Genomic DNA, 23275 nt, shown 5'->3' with positions numbered 1-23275 from the left:
CACAGGAGAGACCACTGAACTTACATACATACGTATTGGGTCAATTGGGTACGCATTGTGCAGACAGTACATTTTATGAAATGTTTTAAGAAGATTTCTAAATATATGTATGTACGTACATAAAGTGTTTTAGGATGACACTAAAAGTATGCAGACCATATCTAAAATACATAAGACAATGATTACCTATATGTAGCAGGGTACGTATTTTTCTGTCTGTGGCACGCAGTACACGTATGTGTATTTTTCATACATACATAATAAGCATATTTTTGTGATAATATACATTTTTATGATGAAAAAAGCTTTATTAATTTTCAAATATTACAGTTCTGTAATACTTTCATGTAAACACAACAAAATGTTAGTAACAAAATCAGGTTTTCTTAAAAGATGCTCTACCCAAGTCAACTTTCCGCAGATTAACAAATCCTATGACATTGCGATGCGTTCTTAGAGCAGTACCCAAATGAAAATATATTTAAAACACTATTGGCTGTTGTCTGCACAGCCGCCAATCCAGGAGCAGCATTCATTTTCCTTGTTGCTCATTGGCTGTACACTTGGCGTTGATTGGTTGAACCCTGGCCCCATTTCGAGGAGATGGAATTGTGGGTATCACGCATCTAGTACCCAAGCAGCCTCGCTGCACAGAAAGTTACGGGTATACGCGAACGTAGACACATCAGCAAATATCTGTGTGCATGGTGCCAAGAAGCTAAAAGAAAGATCACCATAATGATGCTCGATGAGAAGGTGAAACTTCTCAATATGTTGAAGGAGGGAAAAAGTTATGCCACGGTCGGCCGCCATTTCAAAGTGAACGCGAGCACAGTGAGATACATAAAGAAAAAGGAAAATGAACTAAGAAAGTGCCAGTATGACCTACTATGGCACCGCAAAGGCTGTGTCCAAAGTGAGAGACAAAACCATTGCGAAAATGGAATCTGCACTTGTGTTCTGGATGGAGGACTGCAGGAAGAAGAATGTGCCCCTTGACTCCAAGATCATACACCAAAAAGCACAACAGCTCTACCAGCAGCTATCAACTACTACTGCTTCACAAGGTGGTGTGAGGAAGAGGAAGCTGAAGCCGAAGATGTAGAGGCACTGGAAGGCAATGTCAAAGGGACATTGGAATTCTTGGGCTTTGAAGAGCCAGCTCCTGAAGAGGAAGAGGAAGAAGAAGAACCACAACCGGGACCCTCCTCGGCTCCCCAAGGATTTCAGGCGAGCAAAGGATGGTTCCACCGGTCCCGGAAAAGGTTCCACCTAAAGTCTGTTTCCCTTCAAGGGGAAGCTGCATCTGCAGACAAAGAGGCAGCTGCAAAATATCCAGGGGCCTTTATGAAAATAATCCAGGAGAAAGGATATCTCCCAGAACAGGTGTTCAATATGGACGAAACTGGCCTGTTCTGGAAGAAAATGCCGTCCCAGATGTACGTTATGAAGGATGAAGCTAAAGCCTCCGGATTCAAGGCACAAAAAGACAGGGTGACCCTCCTGATGTGAGGGAATGCAGCTGGTTTTATGCTGAAACCAGGCCTCATTTACAAGGCTGCAAATCCCAGGGCACTCAAGAACAAGAACAAGGCGTTACTGCCCGTCTTCTGGATGCATAACCCCATGGCCTGGGTCACCAAAGTCCTTACGGAGTGCTGGTTCCACCAGAGCTTCATTCCTCAAGTTAGGCAATACCTGGCCAATTTGGACATCGGCTTCAAGGTCTTGCTCAAAATGGACAATGCTGGTGGCCATCCTCTCGATCTTTATTCCAAGGGAGACCAGCTTGAGTTCCTCCCTCCCAACATCACCTCTCTCCTCCAGCCTATGGATCAGGGCGTCATCCATGCCCCCAGCACCTTGTTGATGCAATGGAGTGACAGTGAATTTAAGCTGTAAATTCCCAATTGCCACATGTTTATCACTGACTGGTCACTGAAGAGCATGAAGAAGGAGACCCTGAATGCCTGCTGGAGTAAGTTGTGGCCAGACTGTGTCCATAATTATTCAGGCTTTTCTCCTCTGGAAATCCAGCATTCGGCCATTAATAAGGCAGTCCAGTTGGCAAAAATTTTTGGTGCTGAGGGCTTTGACGATATCACTGAGAAAGAATTCAGCACCCTCATCGATGCCCACTCTGACCCCCTGACAGACCATGACTTGGAAGAGCTGACAAAGTCTGCCAGCAAGGAAGAAGACACTCCAGGTTCAGGAGAGGAACAGGAGGAGGAGGAGGGCCTGACTTTGGAACGCCTGTCCCAAGTTAGAAAAAGGATAAACGACCTCCATGAGTTTGTTGCAACATGGGATCCTTACATGGAACGCTCCTTGAAGTTTTATAATATTCTTGATACAGCATCGGAGCTATAATCAAGCCCTCACCACCATGAAGACGCAACGGCAGCAGCTGCCAATCACAATGTTCATCATAAGAACGAAGAAGGACTCTCCAAAGCCTCCTGAATTGCCTGAAGTAGTGCCTCTTGAATCACCTGAAGAAGTGCCTCCCAAATCGCCTGAGACACTGCCTCCCGAAATGCCACCTGAAGGTGAAGAGGCACCCTCAGAGGATATGTAACTCCTCAGCTTAGCTGTGCAGTCATATCTTCATCATCATTCATCGGACTGCATGGCTAATTCATCATCATCATCTTTGATCTACATTCATCACTGGTGAGAACCCTATTTACATATGTTGTACTAGTGTCAAAACAATTGTTTAATGTTCATACATATTTTGTTCTTTCTCTCTATCTCTTGTGATTTTGCATACAATTGTTTCCCTTGTAAAAAGAAAACTGGACGTCTTAAATAGTAACTGTATGAAAGAAAATGCGCATGACTGAATACTTATGGGAGGACTGGATTATTTTCACATACGTAACTAAGCCATGCAGTACATACATTTGTATTTATAACCGTAAAATGTAAGATTTACTTTAAAACAGTATCAATAATATTTCAAAGATTAATATAAACCATAATAGGATGATATTTTAATATATATTTGATGTAGGATGGTCTTTTTAGATATACTTTGGTGTTTCCCCGTTCAGGATAGGAGTTTATAAGCATTTTTAGAGGGGGGGTTCCAAACATTCGCGGATTCTAACTATTCACGGGGGGTCTGGTATGCATCCCCCACGAATTCGGGGGGACCACTGTATTAATATGATAATAATAAAATACTGGATGTAAACCCTCGTTTAAACATGTTTTATTAAAAGTAATTGCTACCTCAGCTGCGTTAATTTCAAATAATAATAATAATACCAACTCAAGAAAAGAGGCAACAGAATCAACCATCTGATGTTCATGGACGACATCAAGCTGTATGGTAAGAGCATCAAGGAAATAGATACCCTAATCCAGACTGTAAGTTTTGTATCTGGGGACATCAGGATGGAGTTTAGAATAGAAAAATGCGCCTTAGTCAACATACAAAAAGGCAAAGTAACGAGAACTGAAGGGATAAAGCTACCAGATGGGAGCAACATCAAACACATAGATGAGACAGGATACAAATACCTGGGAGGGTAATGGAAGGAGGGGATATAAAACACCAAGAGATGAAGGACACGATCAGGAAAGAATATATGCAGAGACTCAAGGCGATACTCAAGTCAAAACTCAACGCCGGAAATATCATAAAAGCCATAAACACATGGGCAGTGCCAGTAATCAGATACAGCGCAAGAATAGTGGAATGGACGAAGGCAGAACTCCGCAGCATAGATCAGAAAACCAGAAAACATACGACAATACACAAAGCACTACACCCAAGAGCAAATACGGACAGACTATGCATAACACGAAAGGAAGGAGGGAGAAGACTACTAAGTGTAGAGGACTGCGTCAACATCGAGAACAGAGCACTGGGGCAATATCTGAAAACCAGTGAAGACGAGTGGCTAAAGAGTGCATGGGAAGAAGGACTAATAAAAGTAGACGAAGACCCAGAAATATACAGAGACAGGAGAATGACAGACAGAACAGAGGACTGGCACAACAAACCAAAGCACGGACAATACATGACACAGACTAAAGAACTAGCCAGCGATGACACATGGCAATGGCTACAGAGGGGAGAGCTAAAGAAGGAAACTGAAGGAATGATAACAGCGGCACAAGATTAGGCCCTAAGAACCAGATATGTTCAAAGAACGATAGACAGAAATAACATCTCTCCCATATGTAGGAAGTGCAATACGAAAAATGAAACCATAAACCACATAGCAAGCGAATGCCCGGCACTTGCACAGAACCAGTACAAAGAGAGGCATGATCCAGTGGCAAAAGCCCTCCACCGGAGCCTGTGCAAGAAACATCAGCTACCTTGCAGTAATAAGTGGTACGAGCACCAACCTGAGGGAGTGATAGAAAACGATCACGCAAAGATCCTCTGGGACTATGTTATCAGGACGGATAGGGTGATACGTGCAAATAGACCAGACGTGACGTTGATTGACAAAGTCAAGAAGAAAGTATCACTCATTGATGTCGCAATACCATGGGACACCAGAGTTGAAGAGAAAGAGAGGGAAAAAATAATAATAATAATAATAATTTAGTGTACTTAGGAAGCAGACCCTCTCTCAAGCAAACTTTATTAAAAGTAATGGCTACTTCAGCAGCGTTACACTTGTAGAGATTCTTCTCTACTTTACGAAACACGGAAAAAGCCGCTATTCGTAAAATAGAGAAGAATCTCTACAAGTGTAACCCTGCTGAAGTATCCATTACTTTTAATAAAATAATAATAATAATAATATAACTGTATTTACAAATTAATGCATATAAAAAATTCTTTCCCCTCACCTTTCTTTTTAACTCCACCAGAAGCTAATTTATTTATTTGCTCTTTTAAGGGTAATGTATTGAGGTAACTTTTAAAGTAAATTTCAGTAATTTTAATTTCATTTAAAAGTCACCTTAATACTTAGGGAGCATGATTAGGGCCATATTTAGTGTTCAAACTCTAGAAGTAAGCATTTATTAGTATTTTTAGAGACCATGCCAAACTTGCGCAAAAACTCCCTTTGCGCAAGGGGGTCTGGAACCTAACCTCGTGTAAGTTTGGGGTATTAATGTATTTGGTAACTGATAAATTTATGGTGCAATAAAAATTTTATGGTCATTAATTTGAAAACTAAAGATATGACTATAAACAAACCTGTGCTACTCTGCCTTGATGATTTACTATCTGGGGGAGAAAGTGCAGGGTCACGGACAGTCAGAACAGCAGAAGATAGGTACAGTTTCCCAGCAGCGCCAGCCCATGACACTCTCATCAGGCTTGACACTAGCTCAGACCATTCCTCAGAACTCAGCTCCTAAAAATTAAGAATATATTTTGTTTAAGATAAGGAAATTAAATATTAGTATCTACAAAATATGCAATCAATTAATTCCATCCCTGAACATAAGGATGAAAAAATTCATCTGCTGGATGATTGGCAACACAGCACAAGCAAGCTCACAGTCCACTGGTCCAAGTTAAATGAGCACCTCATTCCTCTTGTAGTACAGAGTATAAATGTAAGAAATATGCAATGCTGGGAGGTAGGAACATATAATGTCAACCCCCACTATTCTCTCGAGTTTTGTGGATTTTTCTGTGGGACCTATCTAAAAATTATTCACGGGAGGACTCACTCATTGCAGATTTTTCCGTCAATAAATAATCCCTAATTAAGTGTATTTTGATGTTATTTTTATGACTAAATATATTTTTATGTTACAAAAATGATTTACTAATTTTCCAATATTAATATTGATGAATACTGTATTAGTTTTACTAATTTTCAAATATTAATATTGATTAATACTTTATTAGTTTAACCCTTAAACGCAGAAGCGGTAAAAAAAAAATGTCTCCCGTGTGCCGGAGACGTTTCAGAGTGAGCGCGGAAGCGGTAAAAATATTTTTTTCAAAAAATCACAGCGCACTTAGTTTTCAAGATTAAGAGTTCATTTTTGGCTCATTTTTTTGTCATTGCCTGAAGTTTAGTATGCAACTATCAAAAATGAAAAAAATTATCATTATCATATATAAATAATGCGATATATGATAGCGCCAAAACGAAATTTCATATATAATTGTATTCAAATCGCGCTGTGCGCAAAACGGTTAAAGATTAACAAGTTACTTTTTTTTTCGTTGTAATGTACACTAAATTGTGATCATTTTGGTATATATCAAATTGTAAAACAATAAAAGCAACACAGAGAAAATATTATCACAAAATAAAGCATGAATTCGTAACGCGCGGACGTAAACAAATATTTTTTTCAAAAAATTCACCATAAATCTAAATATTGTCCTAGAGACTTCCAATTTCTTTCAAAATGAAGACAAATGATTGAATATTACTATACTGTAAGAATATTAGCTTACAAATGCAGTTTTCGACCATATCTGAAGAGTTAAATTTGACCGAATGTCAACTTTTTTTTATATATATTTTTTTATATGCAATTATTTCGGAAATAAGAAAAGCTACAACTTTAATATATTTTTCGTTTTATTCTACATGAAATTGCGCACATTTTCATATATAAAACTCTATGAAATGCCTAATATGAAACGGAGCAAATATTCCGAGAATGGGACTTACGCATTTCGGAGATTTGTGGCGGAGAATCCGCGCGCGGAGGGAAGGAAAGTTTTTTTTTTAAATTCACCATAAATTTAAATATTGTGCTAAAGACTTCGAATTGGTTTCACGATGAAGATAAATGACTGAATATTACTAGACTGTAAGAGTTTTATCTTACAATTGCGTTTTTCGATCATTTCGGTAGAGTCAAATTTGACCGAACGTGGTTTTTTTTCTATTTATCGTGATTTATATGCAAATATTTCAAAAATGAGAAAAGCTACAACCTTCAACTATTTTTTTTTGTATTATACATGAAATTGCGCACATTTTCATATATAAAACTTTATGTAACGGCTAATTTAAAATGGTGCAAACATTACCACAATCGCACGTATGATTTTTTCGGAAGAGTTACCGCGCGGACGTAAAGAAAAAGTTATTTTTTTCATAAATTCACCATAAATCGAAATATTGTGCTAGAGACTTCCAATTTGTTGCAAAATGAAGGTAAATGCTTGAATATTACTAGAATATAAGCGTTTTAGCTTACAATTGCGTTTTTCGACCATTTCTGTAGAGTCAAAGTTGACCAAAGGTTGAAAATTTGTCACTTATCATTTTTTATATGAAAATATTTCAAAATTGATAAAAGCTACAACCATGGGTTGTTTTTAGTTGTATTGTGCATGAAATTGCGCACATTTTCATATATAAAACTTTATGTAACGGCTAATTTAAAATGGTGCAAACATTACCACAATCGCATGTATGATTTTTTTCGGAAGAGTTACCGCGCGGACGTAAGGAAAAAGTTTTTTCATAAATTCACCATAAATCAAAATATTTTGCTAGAGACTTCCAATTAGTTGCAAAATTAAGGTAAATGATTGAATATTACTAAAATATAACAGTTTTAGCTTGCAATTGCGTTTTTCGACCATTTCGGTAGAGTCAAAGTTGACCGAAGGTTGAAATTTTGACACTTATCGTTATTTATATAAAAATATCTCAAAACTGATAAAAGCTACAATCATGAGTATTTTTTAGTTGTATTCTACATAAAAATGCGCACATTTTCATATATAATACTTCATGTAACGGCTAATTTAAAATGGTAAAAAAATTATGTCAGTGACGAAATAATTTCCGAGATGTGTCACAGATACTTTTTAGTGCGGCAAGAAAGAAATTCGCGCTTGCGCGCCTGCGTAACGATTGTAAACATAACAACACCATGATCCGTGAACTCCCAGCATCCCCCAAGGCGCGTGATTCAAGAGTTTTCGGCTGGTAGGCCTAAAAGTATTTTTCCGCGAATTTTTAAAAAAAGTTTGTATGTCGACGTAAAATACGTCCAGTCGGCACCCGAGAGACAAAAAATGTTGACGTAAAATACGTCCAGTCGGCGTTTAAGGGTTAATAAGATTAAATTATATTAAATAATATAAATGACAAATTTTTAAAAACAATTTGTATTTTTCATAGCTAACAAACCTGAGGTCTTAACAATAAGATCATTTTCAAGTGCCAAGTTGGAACTGGTTAAACAAGTATGATAGTAAAGCAAGGAATCTGTGAAATCTGGCAACTCATGCGCATATTGGGTGAAAACTGGTCAAAGACCGCGCAACCCACGCCATCACATTTAGTCTTTCCCAACCCAAGATGTCATGAGATGACAGAGGGGAGGCTAGAGGTGGGCAATAAAATGTTAAGACCTCTGGTTTGTTAGCTATGAAAAATACAAATTGATTTTAAAAATTTGTCATTTGTCCATATGTGAAACAAAACGTCAGTCTTAACAATAGGAAAGACTTATACTTGGTGGGAGGTATAGACATCTTAAACTGGCTGGGGGATGACCCACCAGCCCACCTCCAAGAAGAAATATCTACAGGAGGTGGACCAATGCCTGTGAAAAGAAAGATAAACCGATATCCAACAACTCAGCCAACTGGGTTTATACAATGACATATGAGTAGATTCATTGCATTAGGGAACTAAAGAAAAATTCTGACTTTGATGACAAACCAAATAAACCAGAGATTCATTATCACTCTTCACTCCCCCTTACTAGAGAGTGGAGTATTTGCTACTGGATAGAAGGTTTGATTATTTGATAATAGAGCAAACAAATTACCAGTATGAATACCTTACTCAACCGTGCCAGACCAGTCCAGCGAATGACGTGTCTATTCCTCAACCCGCCCATAGGAAGAAGAAAGGAATAAGAGAAAGAAAGAGACAACCAACTCACTCATTCTCTATGCCACACAATCATCTTAGGTAAGATACAAATTTGCCTGGTGAGGGGCAACAATGAGTTACACAATCTGTTGGGCAGCCACCACAGGACCCAAGGAAAAGGTGTCCATAGACCTGTGGGCAACATCCTTAAGATAAAAAGAGGTGAATGTTGACTGATATAACCAGTGATGGAATCGTCAAGAGACAAATACCCCTACCTGATAACCTCATGTATCCAGAAAGAGATTGTATTCCTGGAAACCTCTTTCTTCAAACGCCCTGCACTAACAAAACGCCTGCGACACCCTGGTCTGAGATGTCGCGTCCTCTTAAGATAGCAATCCAGGGCCCTGACAGGACACAACAAGAGCTCCTGAGAATCACTGCCCACAAAGTCATCCAAAGATGGAATGGATAAGGAGGCAAATCTGTCATCCTGCACTGAGGGATTCTGAGTCCTAGCCACGAATTCCAGGACAAATTCAAAGGAAACTGATCCTCAACCCCTGGTATGTTTCACATTATAGCTCAGGCCTGAAGCTTCCCTACTCTTTTTGAAGAAGCAAGGCCAAGAGGAAAACCGTCTTTGAGTGTCAAGTTCCTGTCCAATGAACAACGTAAAGGCTCATAAGGAGCTTTAGTGAAATTCCTTAGGACCAAGGAAACATCCCAAGTTGGAGGCCTAAGCTCTCTGGGAGAACAGGACTGCTCAAAGCCTTTGAACAACTGGGAGAGTTCCCAGGATGAAGAGATGTCAACACCTCTAAGACATAAAACTAACTCAGGGCTGCTCTGTAGCCCCTAATAGCAGCAACGGATAAGCCTTTCCCATCCCTGAGGAAGACTAAAAAGTCTGCTATGCGCTGAACAGAGGTTTTGAGCGGAGAGAAACCCTGTCTATGACACCAATCACAGTAGATTGCCCATTTACCTTGGTAAACTGCAGAGGTAGATTTCCTGAGATTGCTGGACATATGCCCTGGTGATTTTTGAGAAAAACCTCTTGCTCGGAGGAGATACTTGATAAGTCTCCAACCTTGAAGAGACACGGATTCTACTGACTGGTGAAATCTTTCTAAATGTGGCTGGCAAAGAAGATGCCGCCACAGGGGAATCTCCCTTGAAACCTTTGAGAACGACAGCAGATCCGGAAACCATTCCACCTGCGGCCACAAAGGAGCCACCAATGTCATCCTGAGATTTTGCAAACTCATCATCCGGTTCAGCACTTGGTGAATCAAACAAAACGGAGGGAAGGCATACACTTCCAGGTTGTCCCAAGGATGTTGAAACGCATCCCTCTGCTAACGCTAGAGAATCTGGAACCACCGAATACAATAGTACCTCAAGATACGAAATTAATCCGTTCCGAGGCGCCCTTCGTATCATGAGGTTTTCGTATCTTGGACCACATTTTACATGTAAAATGGCTAATCCGTTCCAAGCCCCCCAAAAACACCCCAGTAAATTATATTTCCAGGCCTAAAACACATGTTCTAGGGTTACGACGCCGATCCGACGGAAGAAATGTGATGACAAAAAGGCAAAATACTGTAAATACTTGAGTAATATTCAACTGCATGTAATGTTCAACCCCATTTTTACTGCATATATTAAGACTTTAGCATATGTCCCTTAGCAATAAGCCTAGCCTATGTTAGCTATGATTCTGACATCTAAACCTAAGAGCTAAAAGCTTAGAATATGCCAATAAAATGTATAAATAATCAGTATGTACTCATTTCAAATAATTATTAATTAATCATTAACTATAATACACAAACAAACAAAAAAAAAACCTTCCAATCGATTGTTTACATTCAGCTCTTACCCGTCTTACAAGTACCGAACAAATGCCAAGCAATCATTTTTCCTAGCACACAGTAAGCCATAAATTTTCATTAGTATCTCTCTTCAACTAATGAAACTACCAAACAGTATAATAACCATTCATTTCTATTCTTTATTCTATCTTTACCTAATGGAGACACCGAGTTACTGACAGCTATAATGAAATATACGTATACGTAACGTAATATTAAAACAGAAGAAGAATTCTAAAAAATACGTATTTGTTGGCAGTCTGATTTATTTTATATTTTATGATATCTAATTTACAATTTTTTTTATTAAATGTATTGCATGTACTCATTTCAAATAATTATTAAGTAACCATTAACTATAATAAACAAACAGAAAAAAAGCTTCCAAACTTCTGTTTACATCCAGCACTTACGAGTATCGAACGATTGCCAAGCAATCACTTTACACAGTAAGCCATAAATTTTCATTATCTCTCTTCAACTACTGAAACTACCAAACAGTATAATAACCATTCATTTCTATTCTTTATTCTATCTTTACCTAATGTTTTTTTTTATTAAGTGTATCGCATGAATAAGTTTTTCAATTTACAGCAACCTTTTACCAATAGAATACTTAAAGCACAAGGGGTAGATGCTGACCAATAGGAGAGCAGGACCTTATGGGGTGACTAGTATCAGGAACCAATGGGAGAGCGGGAGGATGGTGGCGAGTTTACTAAGTTGGCGGCGCGGGAGTTATAAAATTGTTCTCGGTGGTCCGGGCGAATCTCGGGACTTTACAGCAACAATTTTTCGTATCTTGAAAACTTTTCGTATGTAGAGCTGTAAAATTTTTTGTATTTGCTTTCGTATCTCGAGTTTTTCGTAAGTTGAGCCTTTCGTATGTCGAGGTACCACTGTAGTAAACTTCCATCTTCTCGTTGAACCTGGCTGAGAGCTCCACCAAATTATTTACCGCCCACTGGTGAATCTCGACTGCTTGTTCACATAAGTGACCACCGTGGTGTTGTGCAACATGAGAACCACAGAATAACACTCTACCTTCTCCCAAAATTCCTTCAGTCCCAGAAAGGCTGCCTTTGACTCCAAGACTTTGATATGCTGCCATCTGTCCTCCAGATCACAAATGCTTAAAGTAATGAGGCCATATAAATGAGTGGCCCAACCTGCCAAGGAGGTATCTAAAAACAGAAGGAAGTCCAGAGGTAGAGAACGCAGAGGAACACCTTCCAGAAGATTCTGATCATCCAACCACCAATGGCCGAGGGAAGTCCCCTGCCGGAGACCATAAGTCCCTCAGTCTCCGTTGCAGAGACTGAAGATGAAGTCACCCATGAGGGAACAGCTTCTCCAGAGGAGATATAATCCCCAGAAGAACCTGCCACTGATGAGCTGACTGATCTGGCTGCAGCAAGAAATCGCAAACCACCATCCGTAACTTCTCCAACCTCTGGTCCGACAGAAAAACCTTCAATGCTGCTGTATCAATGACCATGCCTAGATAAAGAATTCTCTGACCGGGGACGAGATTCAATTTCTCCAGAATCACCATAATGCCAAGTTCCAGACAAAACTTAAGCAGACGATCCCCGCCCTGCAGCAGTTTTCCCTTGGAACTAGCTAAGACCAACCAGTCGTCAAGGTACCTCAACAGACGGATCCCTTGAGAAAGAGCCCAAGTCGAGATGAGGGAGAAGACTCTTGTGCACACCTGAGGGGACGTGGTCAACCTGAAGCATAAGACCTTGAACTGGAACACTTTCTCTCCTAGAGAGAAGCAGAGGAACTTCATGGACGATGGATGAATAGGGATTTGGAAGTATGCGTCCTTTAGATCTATCAACAGCATGAAGTCATTGTCCCTCACTGCTGCCAACACCGATTGCGGGGTCTCCATCTTGAGCCTCGTCTTCCTGACAAAATGATTCAGGTGGATAGATCGATCACTGGTCTCCAACCGCCTGATGCTTTCGGCACCAAGATGTGACTGTAAAACCCCGGAGACGGATGCACTACTTCCTCTATTGCACCCTTGTCCAGCATTTTCTGCACCTCCTCCCAGAGGGCTAAGGACTTTGGTGAATTGGGGGCATACATTTGCCTGAACAAAGGTCTAACCAAGAGTGGAGGAGAAAAGTCAGATGGTACTAGATATCCTACCTGAAGAACATCTACTACCCACTTCTCTGCACCATAACTCTGCCACTTGGCCCCTTGCCCGCCAGGCACCCCCTTACCTGTGGCAAAAGAGAGGGAGAGGTGTCCAACCTATCGGCGACCTCCCCTGACTCTACCCCTGGAGCCCCTCCTAGGATTGTAGGAGCGGGGCTGACTTAGTCTGAGAAGATTGAGAGGGCCTAACTGAAGCCGAACTCCTAGCTGACTTACTAGTGGATGATCCTTGTACAGTAGTGCCTCAGGATACGAAATTAATCCGTTCCTAAGCGGCCTTCATAACCTGATTTTTTTGTATCTTGAACTACGTTTTACATGTAAATTGCCTAATTTGTTCCCAGCCCTACAAAAACACCACAGTAAATTTGATAATAAAGCTAAATTGACCAATAAACAATGAAACATAACAATCTGGACCATTCAATACCTAACCTAACCTTTACTGTACCTGTAAATAAAGTGTAATAGTGTACAGGGTACATAAAATACTGTATGTACATACTATGTAGTAAAATGTGGAACCTTACCTTTCGAGAGAGGCGATGTCCGAAAGTGGCAACAGAGGAGGACAAATGGCAGAAAACATGAACACTAAACTTTGCGAAACACATTAACAAATGGCAGAAAACATTAACACTTAACTTACCTTTTTTTTATTTTTTTATTTTTTTTTTTTTAAATACAAAATTTCAATTTCTTCACCACTTTCAATTTTCTGTTTTTTCGTATCACTTGGACCATCCTGTTTGCTTACTACTAAAGGCCTCTTTAAAAATTAATTACCCAAGGAAGACTGCTTCTGCCTGCTTTTCAAAATGTTCCTGAAACGACATCAAACTGCGCAAACATACGACCTGTGTAAGCCTTTTCGGGTCTCTTTTCTACAAATGATTGCACTTTATGAAAAGCAGCTAGAGCATCCTTAATTTCTGCTGTTGTCATAGGGTCCTGCTCCTCCTCCTACTCGCCGCTGCTAGAGAACTCTTCTTGAACGATGTTATGTTGCATGGCCTCCAACTCCTTCAGGTCATCAGTCGTAAGCTCCTCTTGATGTCGTCCTCATCGACAACCAGCCCCATGGACTTGCCGAGTGCAACGATCTCGTCAAGATCTGGTTGCGAACAGTTTCAGGATCGTCGACTGTTTCTGAATCTGCATCAGCTTCGCCAACATTGAATCGCTCGAAGTCTCGGGCGGATACGGCATCAGGCCAGAGTTTCCTCCACGAAGAATTCAAGGTTTGCCCCGAAACCTCCTGCAAAGCTTGATTGATGAGTCACATGCATATCACGACATCTAAATGCTCCCTCAAAATTCACGCAAGGTGAGGTTTGTGGTATCGGTGATGTTGAAACATCTCTTGAAAAGATCTTTTGTATATATACAGCTTCTTGAAGTTCGATATCACTTGCTGGTCCATGGGCTGGAGGAGAGGGGTGGTGTTAGGACAAAGATACAGAACCTTGATAAAAGAATACGTACTCCGCTAGGATATCTTCCTCGAGGCCAGGAGGGTGGGCAGGGGCATTGTCCAACAACAGCAGACATTTCAGGGGGAGGCGTTCTCTTCCAAGAATTTCTTCACTGTCATGCCAAAACACAGATTTACCCACTCAGTGAACAAAAGTCTCGTTACCCAGGCTTTCGCATTAGCCCTCCACATCACCGGAAGCTTCTCCTTTGTGGGCCTTGAAGTCTCGAGGATTCTCGGAATGATAGACTAGTAGGGGCTTCACCCTACAATCCTCACTGGCATTGGTACAAAGTGCGAGCGTAAGCCTGTCTTTCATAGGCTTATGCCTGGGTAGCTTCTTCTCTTCTTCCGTGATGTACGTCCGATGAGGCATTTTTTTTCCAAAAAAGGCCAGTCTTGTCACAGTTGAAGACTTGCTGAGAACTGTAGCCTTTCTTGATCATCATCTCGTCGAACGTCTTAATAAAGGCTTTGGCCGCTTTCATGTCCGAGCTGGCAGCCTCCCTATGCCGCACCACCGAATGGATGCCAGTCCATTTACGGAATTTATCAAACTACTCCCGAGAAGCCTTGAAGTCTAGGGTTGCCGTCGATGTCCCTTCTCCTCCGTTGTCTTCGGCCTGGGCAATCAGATCACCGAAAATAACGCTGGCCTTCTGGCAGATTGCCGTCTCAGTTATCGTATCGCCAGCGATTTCTGTCTTTAATCCATACAAGAAGCAGCCTCTCCATCTCATCATGCACGTGGCTCCTCTTGTTGGACAATATAGTAACGCCCTTGGAAGGTGTAACTGCTTTGATGGCTTCCTTCTGCTTAAGGATGGTGCCTATCGTCGACGGATTTGGCCGTATTCCTTAGCGATCACACTCAACAGCATACCAGCTTCATACTTTTTAATTATCTCCATCTTTGTCTCCATAGAAAGCATCCTCTTCTTTCCGTGAACTTCAGCAACGTTCTTGGGACCCATGGCTAATAACGTAAGGTAATTAAGTTTACACACAACACGATAAAGTAACTTACTACGAAGAAAGCGAAATCACTAACATGAATTTACGTTAACGAAATCTATGTGAACGAACAAATTCCACGTGCGTACGATAACGCTGATGCAACGAAGTGGTCGAAGGACACCTTTACGTAGAGGGACAGATGCTGACCAATAACGGTGCTGACTAGCATCAGGAACCAATGGGAGAGCAGGAGGATGGTGGTGAGTCTACTCAGTTGGGGGCGCGCTAGTTTTAAAATTGTTCTAGGCGGCCAGGGCGAATCTCGGAATTTACCTTTTAGCAACCTGAATTATTTTCGTACACAGAAGCAAAAAAAATCTTCATCTCTGCTTTCATAACCTGGATTTTTCGTAAGTAGGGACTTTTGTATGTAGAGGTTCCACTGTATTTAGTGTTGTGCTGGAGGATGACAATATGGAGGAGTAATGTTGGTACTTGATACTTGACAATGTCTCCAAGGGTTGCGTGAAAGAGAGAAAGAGAGATTGGTGGAGGAATAAATGGGAGTGGTTGAATGGCAGTCATAAGCGTGTGGGTTTGTGGAACTCTGTTGTGTATATCAGTGGCAGGAGTGTGTTACGGGAGTTGTAAGAAGTAAGGAATTCACTGAAGTCATATAGTTGGTTTGGGCAGCAGTCTTATCCGTTGATGGTCAGTTGATGTTGTGTTATTTGGTTGATTTTGGTGTTGTAAAGTTGTTGTGCGTATGTCTGTCTGGTTGTGGTGAAGTTAAAGAGGTTGGTCATGCATTTCGGTGTCTGTGAATGGCGGGTCAGGGGCAGTGCTGATGTTGGCGGGTTGTTGTGTTGGGTTGAGTTGTGTGGTTGTCGTATTGTTTCGAGCTGTTGGTATTCGTCTGCTCAGTGATTTGTCGGGTTGTGATTCTCGGTTGGTTGTTTTCTGTTGTGATTATCAGCAGAGGTTGCGTCTCGACTAGCCTATATCCAGCGGACAGTACAGCCTACCCCTGAGTATCTGGAGTCTGAGGTGAGTACGTGTTTGTGTTTTGTGTGTTCAGTGTTTTGATGAACCAATTGTCCTGCGGGTAAAAACTAACGTAAAGGGGAAAGTGTGGCTGTGGGAAATTTTGTCAGCTTGTATGATTAACATAACTGTGGGGATCATTTACTTGCTTTTTTTACTTAGCTTTGATTCCGCCACAGAAATTTTTGACGCCCGAACAGGGACTGCTGGTGTGGCAGCTGTAGGACGAATGGTCTAGGCTAGTGTGTATGAGTGGTGAGAAAATTTAGGATGAAAGGATTGAGTGAGGTGGAGAGGCTGAAGGAGGAGTTGAGGTTGGAGAGAGAAGTGAGAGGACGATTGGAAGTGGAGAATAAGAGGTTGAGGGTAGAGTGTGAGGAGCTGAAGAGCGAGTTAGAGGAAATGAGAGGAATGCTGAGGAGTGCGAAAGTGGAAATGAAAGAAGTAAGGAGCAGAAGAGAGAATGGTTGAGAAAATGGACTAAAAATTCAGAGTAATGATGTAAGCAGTGTAAGAGATGATGAGGGGGTTCATGGGAGAGGGGGGTGTAGGAGGTAGGTCTACTGGGTCTTGTGATGGGCCATGAGTAGTAAAGAAAGTGAAAGAACAAGTGAATAGAGTACGATCGACGAAGGTGATTTGGGTGTGATAAGTAAGGGAAAGAAAGGGAAGACACAGGATAAGAATAAACAGGAGGACAAAAATAAGAAGGGGTCTGAGGAAAAGAAGAAGACTAAAGGAAAGAAGGCTAGTAAGGATGACGGACAGATTGAGACTAGGACTGGATACGTTGGGGAAAGGGCTGAGAGTGATTTAGATAGCGGTGAGTGGAAACTGGTAGGTAGAAAGAAGGGTAAGAAGAGCTTAATCAAGAGCATGGATGTTAGTATGAAAGTTGCTTCGTTGTATTCGGACGAGGTTAAGAGGGATCAGAATGGAAGTAATGAAAGTGAGAGTGAGAGTGAGCAGGAAGTACAAAAGGCTGTGTATATGAGAGAGGTACCCGGATGTGCACAATATGAGGAATATGGTAGTAGGGACATAGGGGACTTTTATAAGGAATATGAGAAGCACTGTGTGGCTAAGTATGGGGATAACAAGAGAATCTGGGCAAGAGAGTTGGGTAGCTTTTTGACGGGAGTTTTGTCGAGTATGTATGGGGTAATGATGAGTGTAGGGAATGTGCCTTCTGAGTGTGAAAGCCAGGATTGCGGAACAGGCGAAGAGGATAAAGAGTAGTGTTAGATATAGGAGAAAACATGTTTTTGATGAGGTAAGAATGTATGTTGGTGAGTCGTTGTCGATGTATGTGTGCAGGTTGGAAACATTAGTTAGGAAAAAGCTTGGGGACGATGGGATAAATGAGTGTAAAGAGTTATTGAGGAAGTTGTTGGTGACTGTGCCTTAGAGTGTGTATGGGTTTGTAAATCTGAAACGTAAGGAGAAAATGCAATGGTTGATGTGGAACGACATTTTAGAAATAGCAGAGGATTACGAGTTAGATAGGTGTACGAAAGAGAGTAGAAGTGTTAGTGTTAGGACTGAAGTAGCTGAGGTTATACCAGAGTTTAAGAACTATAGGGAGGCAGTTTTAGAAGGGCCAAGGCAAATGGCCGCGTGAGTGGTTGATAGGAGCGTTAGAGCAAGTAACGTAAGTATGGTTAACCCTAAGATAGATCAGAATGCAAGCCTTGGAAGGGTAGGGTCAGTTAGTCGTGAACGAGAGCAGCAGTGTTACAGATGTGGAAAGCCAGGACACTAGAAGAATGAATGTTGGTGTGCATTAAGAGCATGCTTTGGGAAAAGGGGCATTTAGTGAGTGTGTGTAAGAAAGATATGGATATTAAATGTTACAGGTGTGGGCAAGTAGGGCATATAGCAAGTGGATGTCAGGGTACCCGTGTGACTGAGGTTTGCAGTAATTGCAGGAAGAACGGGCATTATGCTAAGATGTGTAAAGAACAGCGGGCAAAATGTATGGAATGGAAGGTCATGTAACGAGTGTGTGTAGGTGAAAGAGGATGAGTCAGGTTGGGAATTCAGGAAACTAGGTACAAAGGGGATTCAGTTGGGTGGGTCCTCTGGTGTGCGGGCAGGAAGAGTGATGCATGTGCGTGAAGGATTGTTGCATGAAAAAGGGTTTGGAGGAAGTTTAGTATGCAACCATCAGAAATTAAAAAAAATATCATTATCATATATAAAGATTGGAATATATGACAGCGTGAAATTTTTTTTATATATAATTGTATACAAACCGCGCTGTGAGCAAAACGGTTAAAGCTAATCAGTTCATTATTTTTCGTTGTATTGTACTCTAAATTGCGATGATTTTGGTATATAAAAAATTGTAAAACGATCAAAGAAACACAGAGAAAATATTATCACAATATGATATGTGAATTCGTAACGTGCGGACGTAAAAAAAAGTTGTTTTCAAAAATTCACTATACATCAAAATATTGTGCTAGAGACTCCTGTTTGTCGCAAATTAAGGTAATTGATTGAATATTACTAGACTGTAATTGTAGTAGCTTACAATTGCAGTTTTCGACCATTTCGGTCGAGTTAAAGTTGACGAAGGACGAACTTTTTCTATTTATTGTTATATAAAAATATTTCAAAACTGATAAAAGCTACAACAATGGGTTGTTTTTTGTTCTATTCTACAGTAAATTGTTCACATTTTCATATATAAAACTTTATGTAACGGCTAATATAAAATGGTGCAAACATTACGACAATTGGACGAAAAAATTTATGATTTTTTCAGAAGAGTTACAGCGCAGATGTAAGCAAAAACTATTTTCATAAATTCACTGTACATAAAAAAATTATGCTAGAGACCTCCCATTTGTTGAATATAAAAGTAAATTATTGAATATTACTAGAATGTAATAGTTTTAGCTTACAATTGCGTTTTTTTACCATTTCGGTTGAGTCAAAGTTGATCGAAGGTTGAAATTTTGGCACTTATCTATTTCAAAACTGAAAAAAGCTACAACCATGGGTCATTTTTTGTTGAATTCTACATGAAATTCCGCACATTTTCACATATAAAACTTCATGTGATGGCTAATATAAAACAGTGCAAACATTACGACAATCGGACAAACAAATTTCTCTTTTTTTCAGCAGCTACCGCGCGGACGTAAGAAAAAGTTTTTTCAAAAATTCACCATAAATCAAAATATTGTGCTAGAGACTTCCAATTTGTTGTAAAAATGAAGGTAAATGATTGAATATTACTAGAATGGAAGAGTTTTAGCTTACAATTGCGGTTTTCGACCATTTTGGTTGAGTTAAAGTTGACCGAAGGACGAATTTTTTCTATTTATCATTATCTATATGAAAATATTTTAAAACTAAAAAAAGCTACAACCATGGGTTATTTTTTTTTTGTATTCTACATGAAATGGCAAACATTTTCATATATAAAACTTTATGTAACAGCTAATATAAAACGCTGCAAACGTTACGACAATTGGACGAAAAAATTTATGATTTTTTCAGAAGTTACTGTGCGGACATAAGGAAAAGTTACTGTGCGGACATAAGGAAAAAGTTTTTTTCATAAATTCACCATGAATCGAAATGTTGTGCTAGAGACTTCCAATTTGTTGCAAAATAAAGGTAAATGATTGAATATTACTAAAATGTAAGAATTTTAGCTTACAATTACGTTTTTTTACCATTTCGGTCAAGTCACGCTTGACCGAAGGTTGAAATTTTGGCACCTATTGATATTTATATGAAAATATTTCAAAACTGATAAAAGCTACAACCATGGGTTGCTTTTTGTTGTATTCTACATGAAATCGCGCACATTCTCTTATATAAAACTCTATGTAACGGCTAATATAAAATGGTGCAAAAATTATGTCAAAGTGACGAAATAATTTCTGAGATGTGTCGCTGATGCTTTTTAGTGCGAGAAGAAAGAAATTCCCGCTTTCACGCCTGGGTAACGATTGTAAACAAAACAACAGCTTGATCCGTGAACTCCCAGCATCCCTCAAGGTGTGTACTTCAAAAGTTTTCGCCAAGTAGGCCTATAATTATTTTTTCGCAAATTTAAAAAAAAACTTTTTTGCGTCGACGTTTCATACGTCAATTCGGCATCTAACAAACAATTTTTTCAACGTTTAATACATCCAATAGGCGTTTAAGGGTTAATAAAGTTTCTCATTTACACTAAAACACCAGCATTACTTAGTAAGGCACAAGATGAACATTAAAATCAAGAGGTTAGCTACAATACATAACTAAGTCATGAAATGTTCAACACCATTAGACCAGGGCAATGTACCTAGGGGGTCTCGGAGTGAGCGCCGAAGCGGAAAAAATATTTTTTTCAAAAAATCACAGCAAGCTTAGTTTTTGAGATTAAGAGTTCATTTTGGCTCCTTTTTTGGCATTGCCTGAAGTTTAGTATGCAACCATCAGAAATTTAAAAAAATATCATTATCATATAAAAATAATGCGATATATGATGGCGCGAAAACAACATTTCATATATAATTGTAGTATTCAAATCGAGCTGTGTGCAAAACGGTTAAAGATAACGAGTTAATTTTTTTTCTCGTTGTATTGTACACTAAATTGCAATCATTTTGGTATATAGCACATTGTAAAACGATCAAAGCAACACAGAGAAAATATTATCACAAAATGATGCATGAATTAGTAACGCGAGGAAGTACAAATATGTTTTTTTCAAAAATTCACCATAAATCTAAATATTGTTCTAGAGACTTCCAATCTGTTTCAAAATGAAGATAAATGATTGAATATTACTATACTGTAAGAGTTTTAGCTTACAATTGCAGTTTTCAACCATTTCGGACGAGTTAAAGTTGACCGAATGTCAAATTTTTTTTTTATATGCAAATATTTCAAAAATGAGAAAAGCTATAACCTTCAATTATTTTTTGTTGTATTCTACATGAAATTGCACACATTTTCATATATAAAACTCTATGAAACACCTAATATAAAATGGAGCAAATATTCCGAGAATGCGACGTACGCATTTTGGAGATTTGCGGCGGAGAATCCGTGCTTGGAGGGAAGGAGTTTTTTTTTAAATTCACCATAAATCTAAATATTGTGCTAGAGATTTCGAATTTGTTTCAAAATGAAGATAAATGACTGAATATTACTAGACTGTAAGAGTTTTAGCTTACAATTGCGTTTTTCGACCATTTCGGTAGAGTCAATGTTGACCGAACGTGGTTTTTTTCTATTTATCGTGATTTATATGCAAATATTTTGAAAGTGAGAGAAGCTACAACCTTCAATTATTTTTAGTTGTATTCTACATAAAATTGCGCATATTTTCATATATAAAACTTTATGTAACGGCTAATTTAAAATGGTGCAAACATTACGACAATCGCACATATGATTTTTTCGGAAGAGTTACCGCGCGGACATAAGGAAAATGTTTTTTTTTTTCCATAAATTCACCATAAATCAAAATATTGTGCTAGAGACTTCCAATTCGTTGCAAAATGAAGGTAAATGATTGAATATTACTAGAATATAAGAATTTTAGCTTACAAATGGGTTTTTCGACCATTTCGGTAGAGTCAAAGTTGACCGAAGGTTGAAATTTTGGCAATTATCGTTATTTATATGAAAATATTTCAAAACTGATAAAAGCTACAACCACGGGTTGTTTTTAGTTGTATTGTGCATGAAATTGCGCACATTTCCATATACAAAAATTTATTTAACGGCTAATTTAAAATGGTGCAAACATTACGACAATCGCACGTATGATTTTTTCAGAAGTTACCGCGCGGATGTAAGGAAAAAGTTTTTTTCATAAATTCACCATAAATCGAAATATTGTGCTAGAGACTTCCAATTTGTTGTAAAATGAAGGTAAATGATTGAATATTACTAATATATAAGAGTTTTAGCTTACAATTGCATTTTTTTACCATTTCGGTAGAGTCAAAGTTGACCGAAGGTTGAAATTTTGGCACTTATCGTTATTTATATGAAAATAGTTCAAAACTGATAAAAGCTACAATCATGAATATTTTTTGTTGTATTCTACATGAAAATGCGCACATTTTCATATATAATACTCCAAGTAACGGCTAATTTAAAATGGTGCAAAAATTAAGTCAGTGACAAAATAATTTCCGAGATATGTCACTGATACTTTTTAGTGCGATAAGAAAGAAATTTGAGCTTGCGCGCCTGCGTAACGATTGTAAACAAAACAACAGCTTGATCCATGAACTCCCAGCATCCCCCAATACGTGTGATTCAAAAGTTTTCAGCTGGTAGCCCTATAAGTATTTTTCCGCGAATTTTTAAGAAAACTTTTCTATGTCGACGTAAATTACGTCCGGTCAGCACCCAAAAGACAATTTATCTCGACGTAAAATACGTCCAATAGGCGTTTAAGGGTTAATTGAAGAGTTTCACTTAAGGGGGCTGGCTGGTAAGCCAATACAGTATGCGTATGGTGGTACAGGGCAAAAAACGGTCATGAAAAAATTCATGGAGCTTCGTATGGCAATGCAGAATGTGTATACAAAACATTTTGCCAAAATTCCTCTTACTTTCATAGTTACATGGTAATTAGTAAAAGTAACTCAACAAGCCAAAAACATTGATCCATACAAGAAAATGCAGTATTTCTTCTGTTATCGTAAATTATGATAACTATTATCAAACAAATTGTGAGCAATGGCATCTGTAGACATTCCATGAGTCACAAGACAGGAAGTTATGAGCTTACACCCCTCAGTGCGAGGAAACACGAGAGAGAGAGAGTACACGTTCGAGTTTCACCTCTGATATTCGCTTGCTTTTGCATCTTTTTTCCTTGTTTCGGCAAGAATTTCCATGCCAAAGAGGAAAAGTCAAGCAAAACATCTCGCTAACATACAGAAGAAGAAAATTTGCTCTAATAAGGGTTCAGAATATCATAA

General features: G+C 39.2%; 1 protein-coding gene across 2 annotated transcripts in view; it reads right to left on the bottom strand.

Annotated features, from left to right (window-relative positions):
• The window catches only part of LOC135220891 (ubiquitin carboxyl-terminal hydrolase 24-like), a 394433-nt gene that overhangs the window by 205641 nt on the left and 165517 nt on the right, over positions 1 to 23275 (bottom strand). For both annotated transcript variants that reach the window (XM_064258501.1, XM_064258502.1), the window contains exon 16: positions 5177 to 5336. In XM_064258501.1, coding sequence (XP_064114571.1) covers positions 5177 to 5336 — 160 coding nt within the window. The remainder of the gene's footprint in view (positions 1 to 5176; positions 5337 to 23275) is intronic.

This window comes from Macrobrachium nipponense, chromosome 2, assembly GCF_015104395.2.
Source record: "Macrobrachium nipponense isolate FS-2020 chromosome 2, ASM1510439v2, whole genome shotgun sequence".
Lineage (NCBI taxonomy): Eukaryota > Metazoa > Arthropoda > Malacostraca > Decapoda > Palaemonidae > Macrobrachium > Macrobrachium nipponense.
Note: the sequence above shows the minus strand (reverse complement) of the source record. Positions and strands in the feature narration are given on the sequence as shown.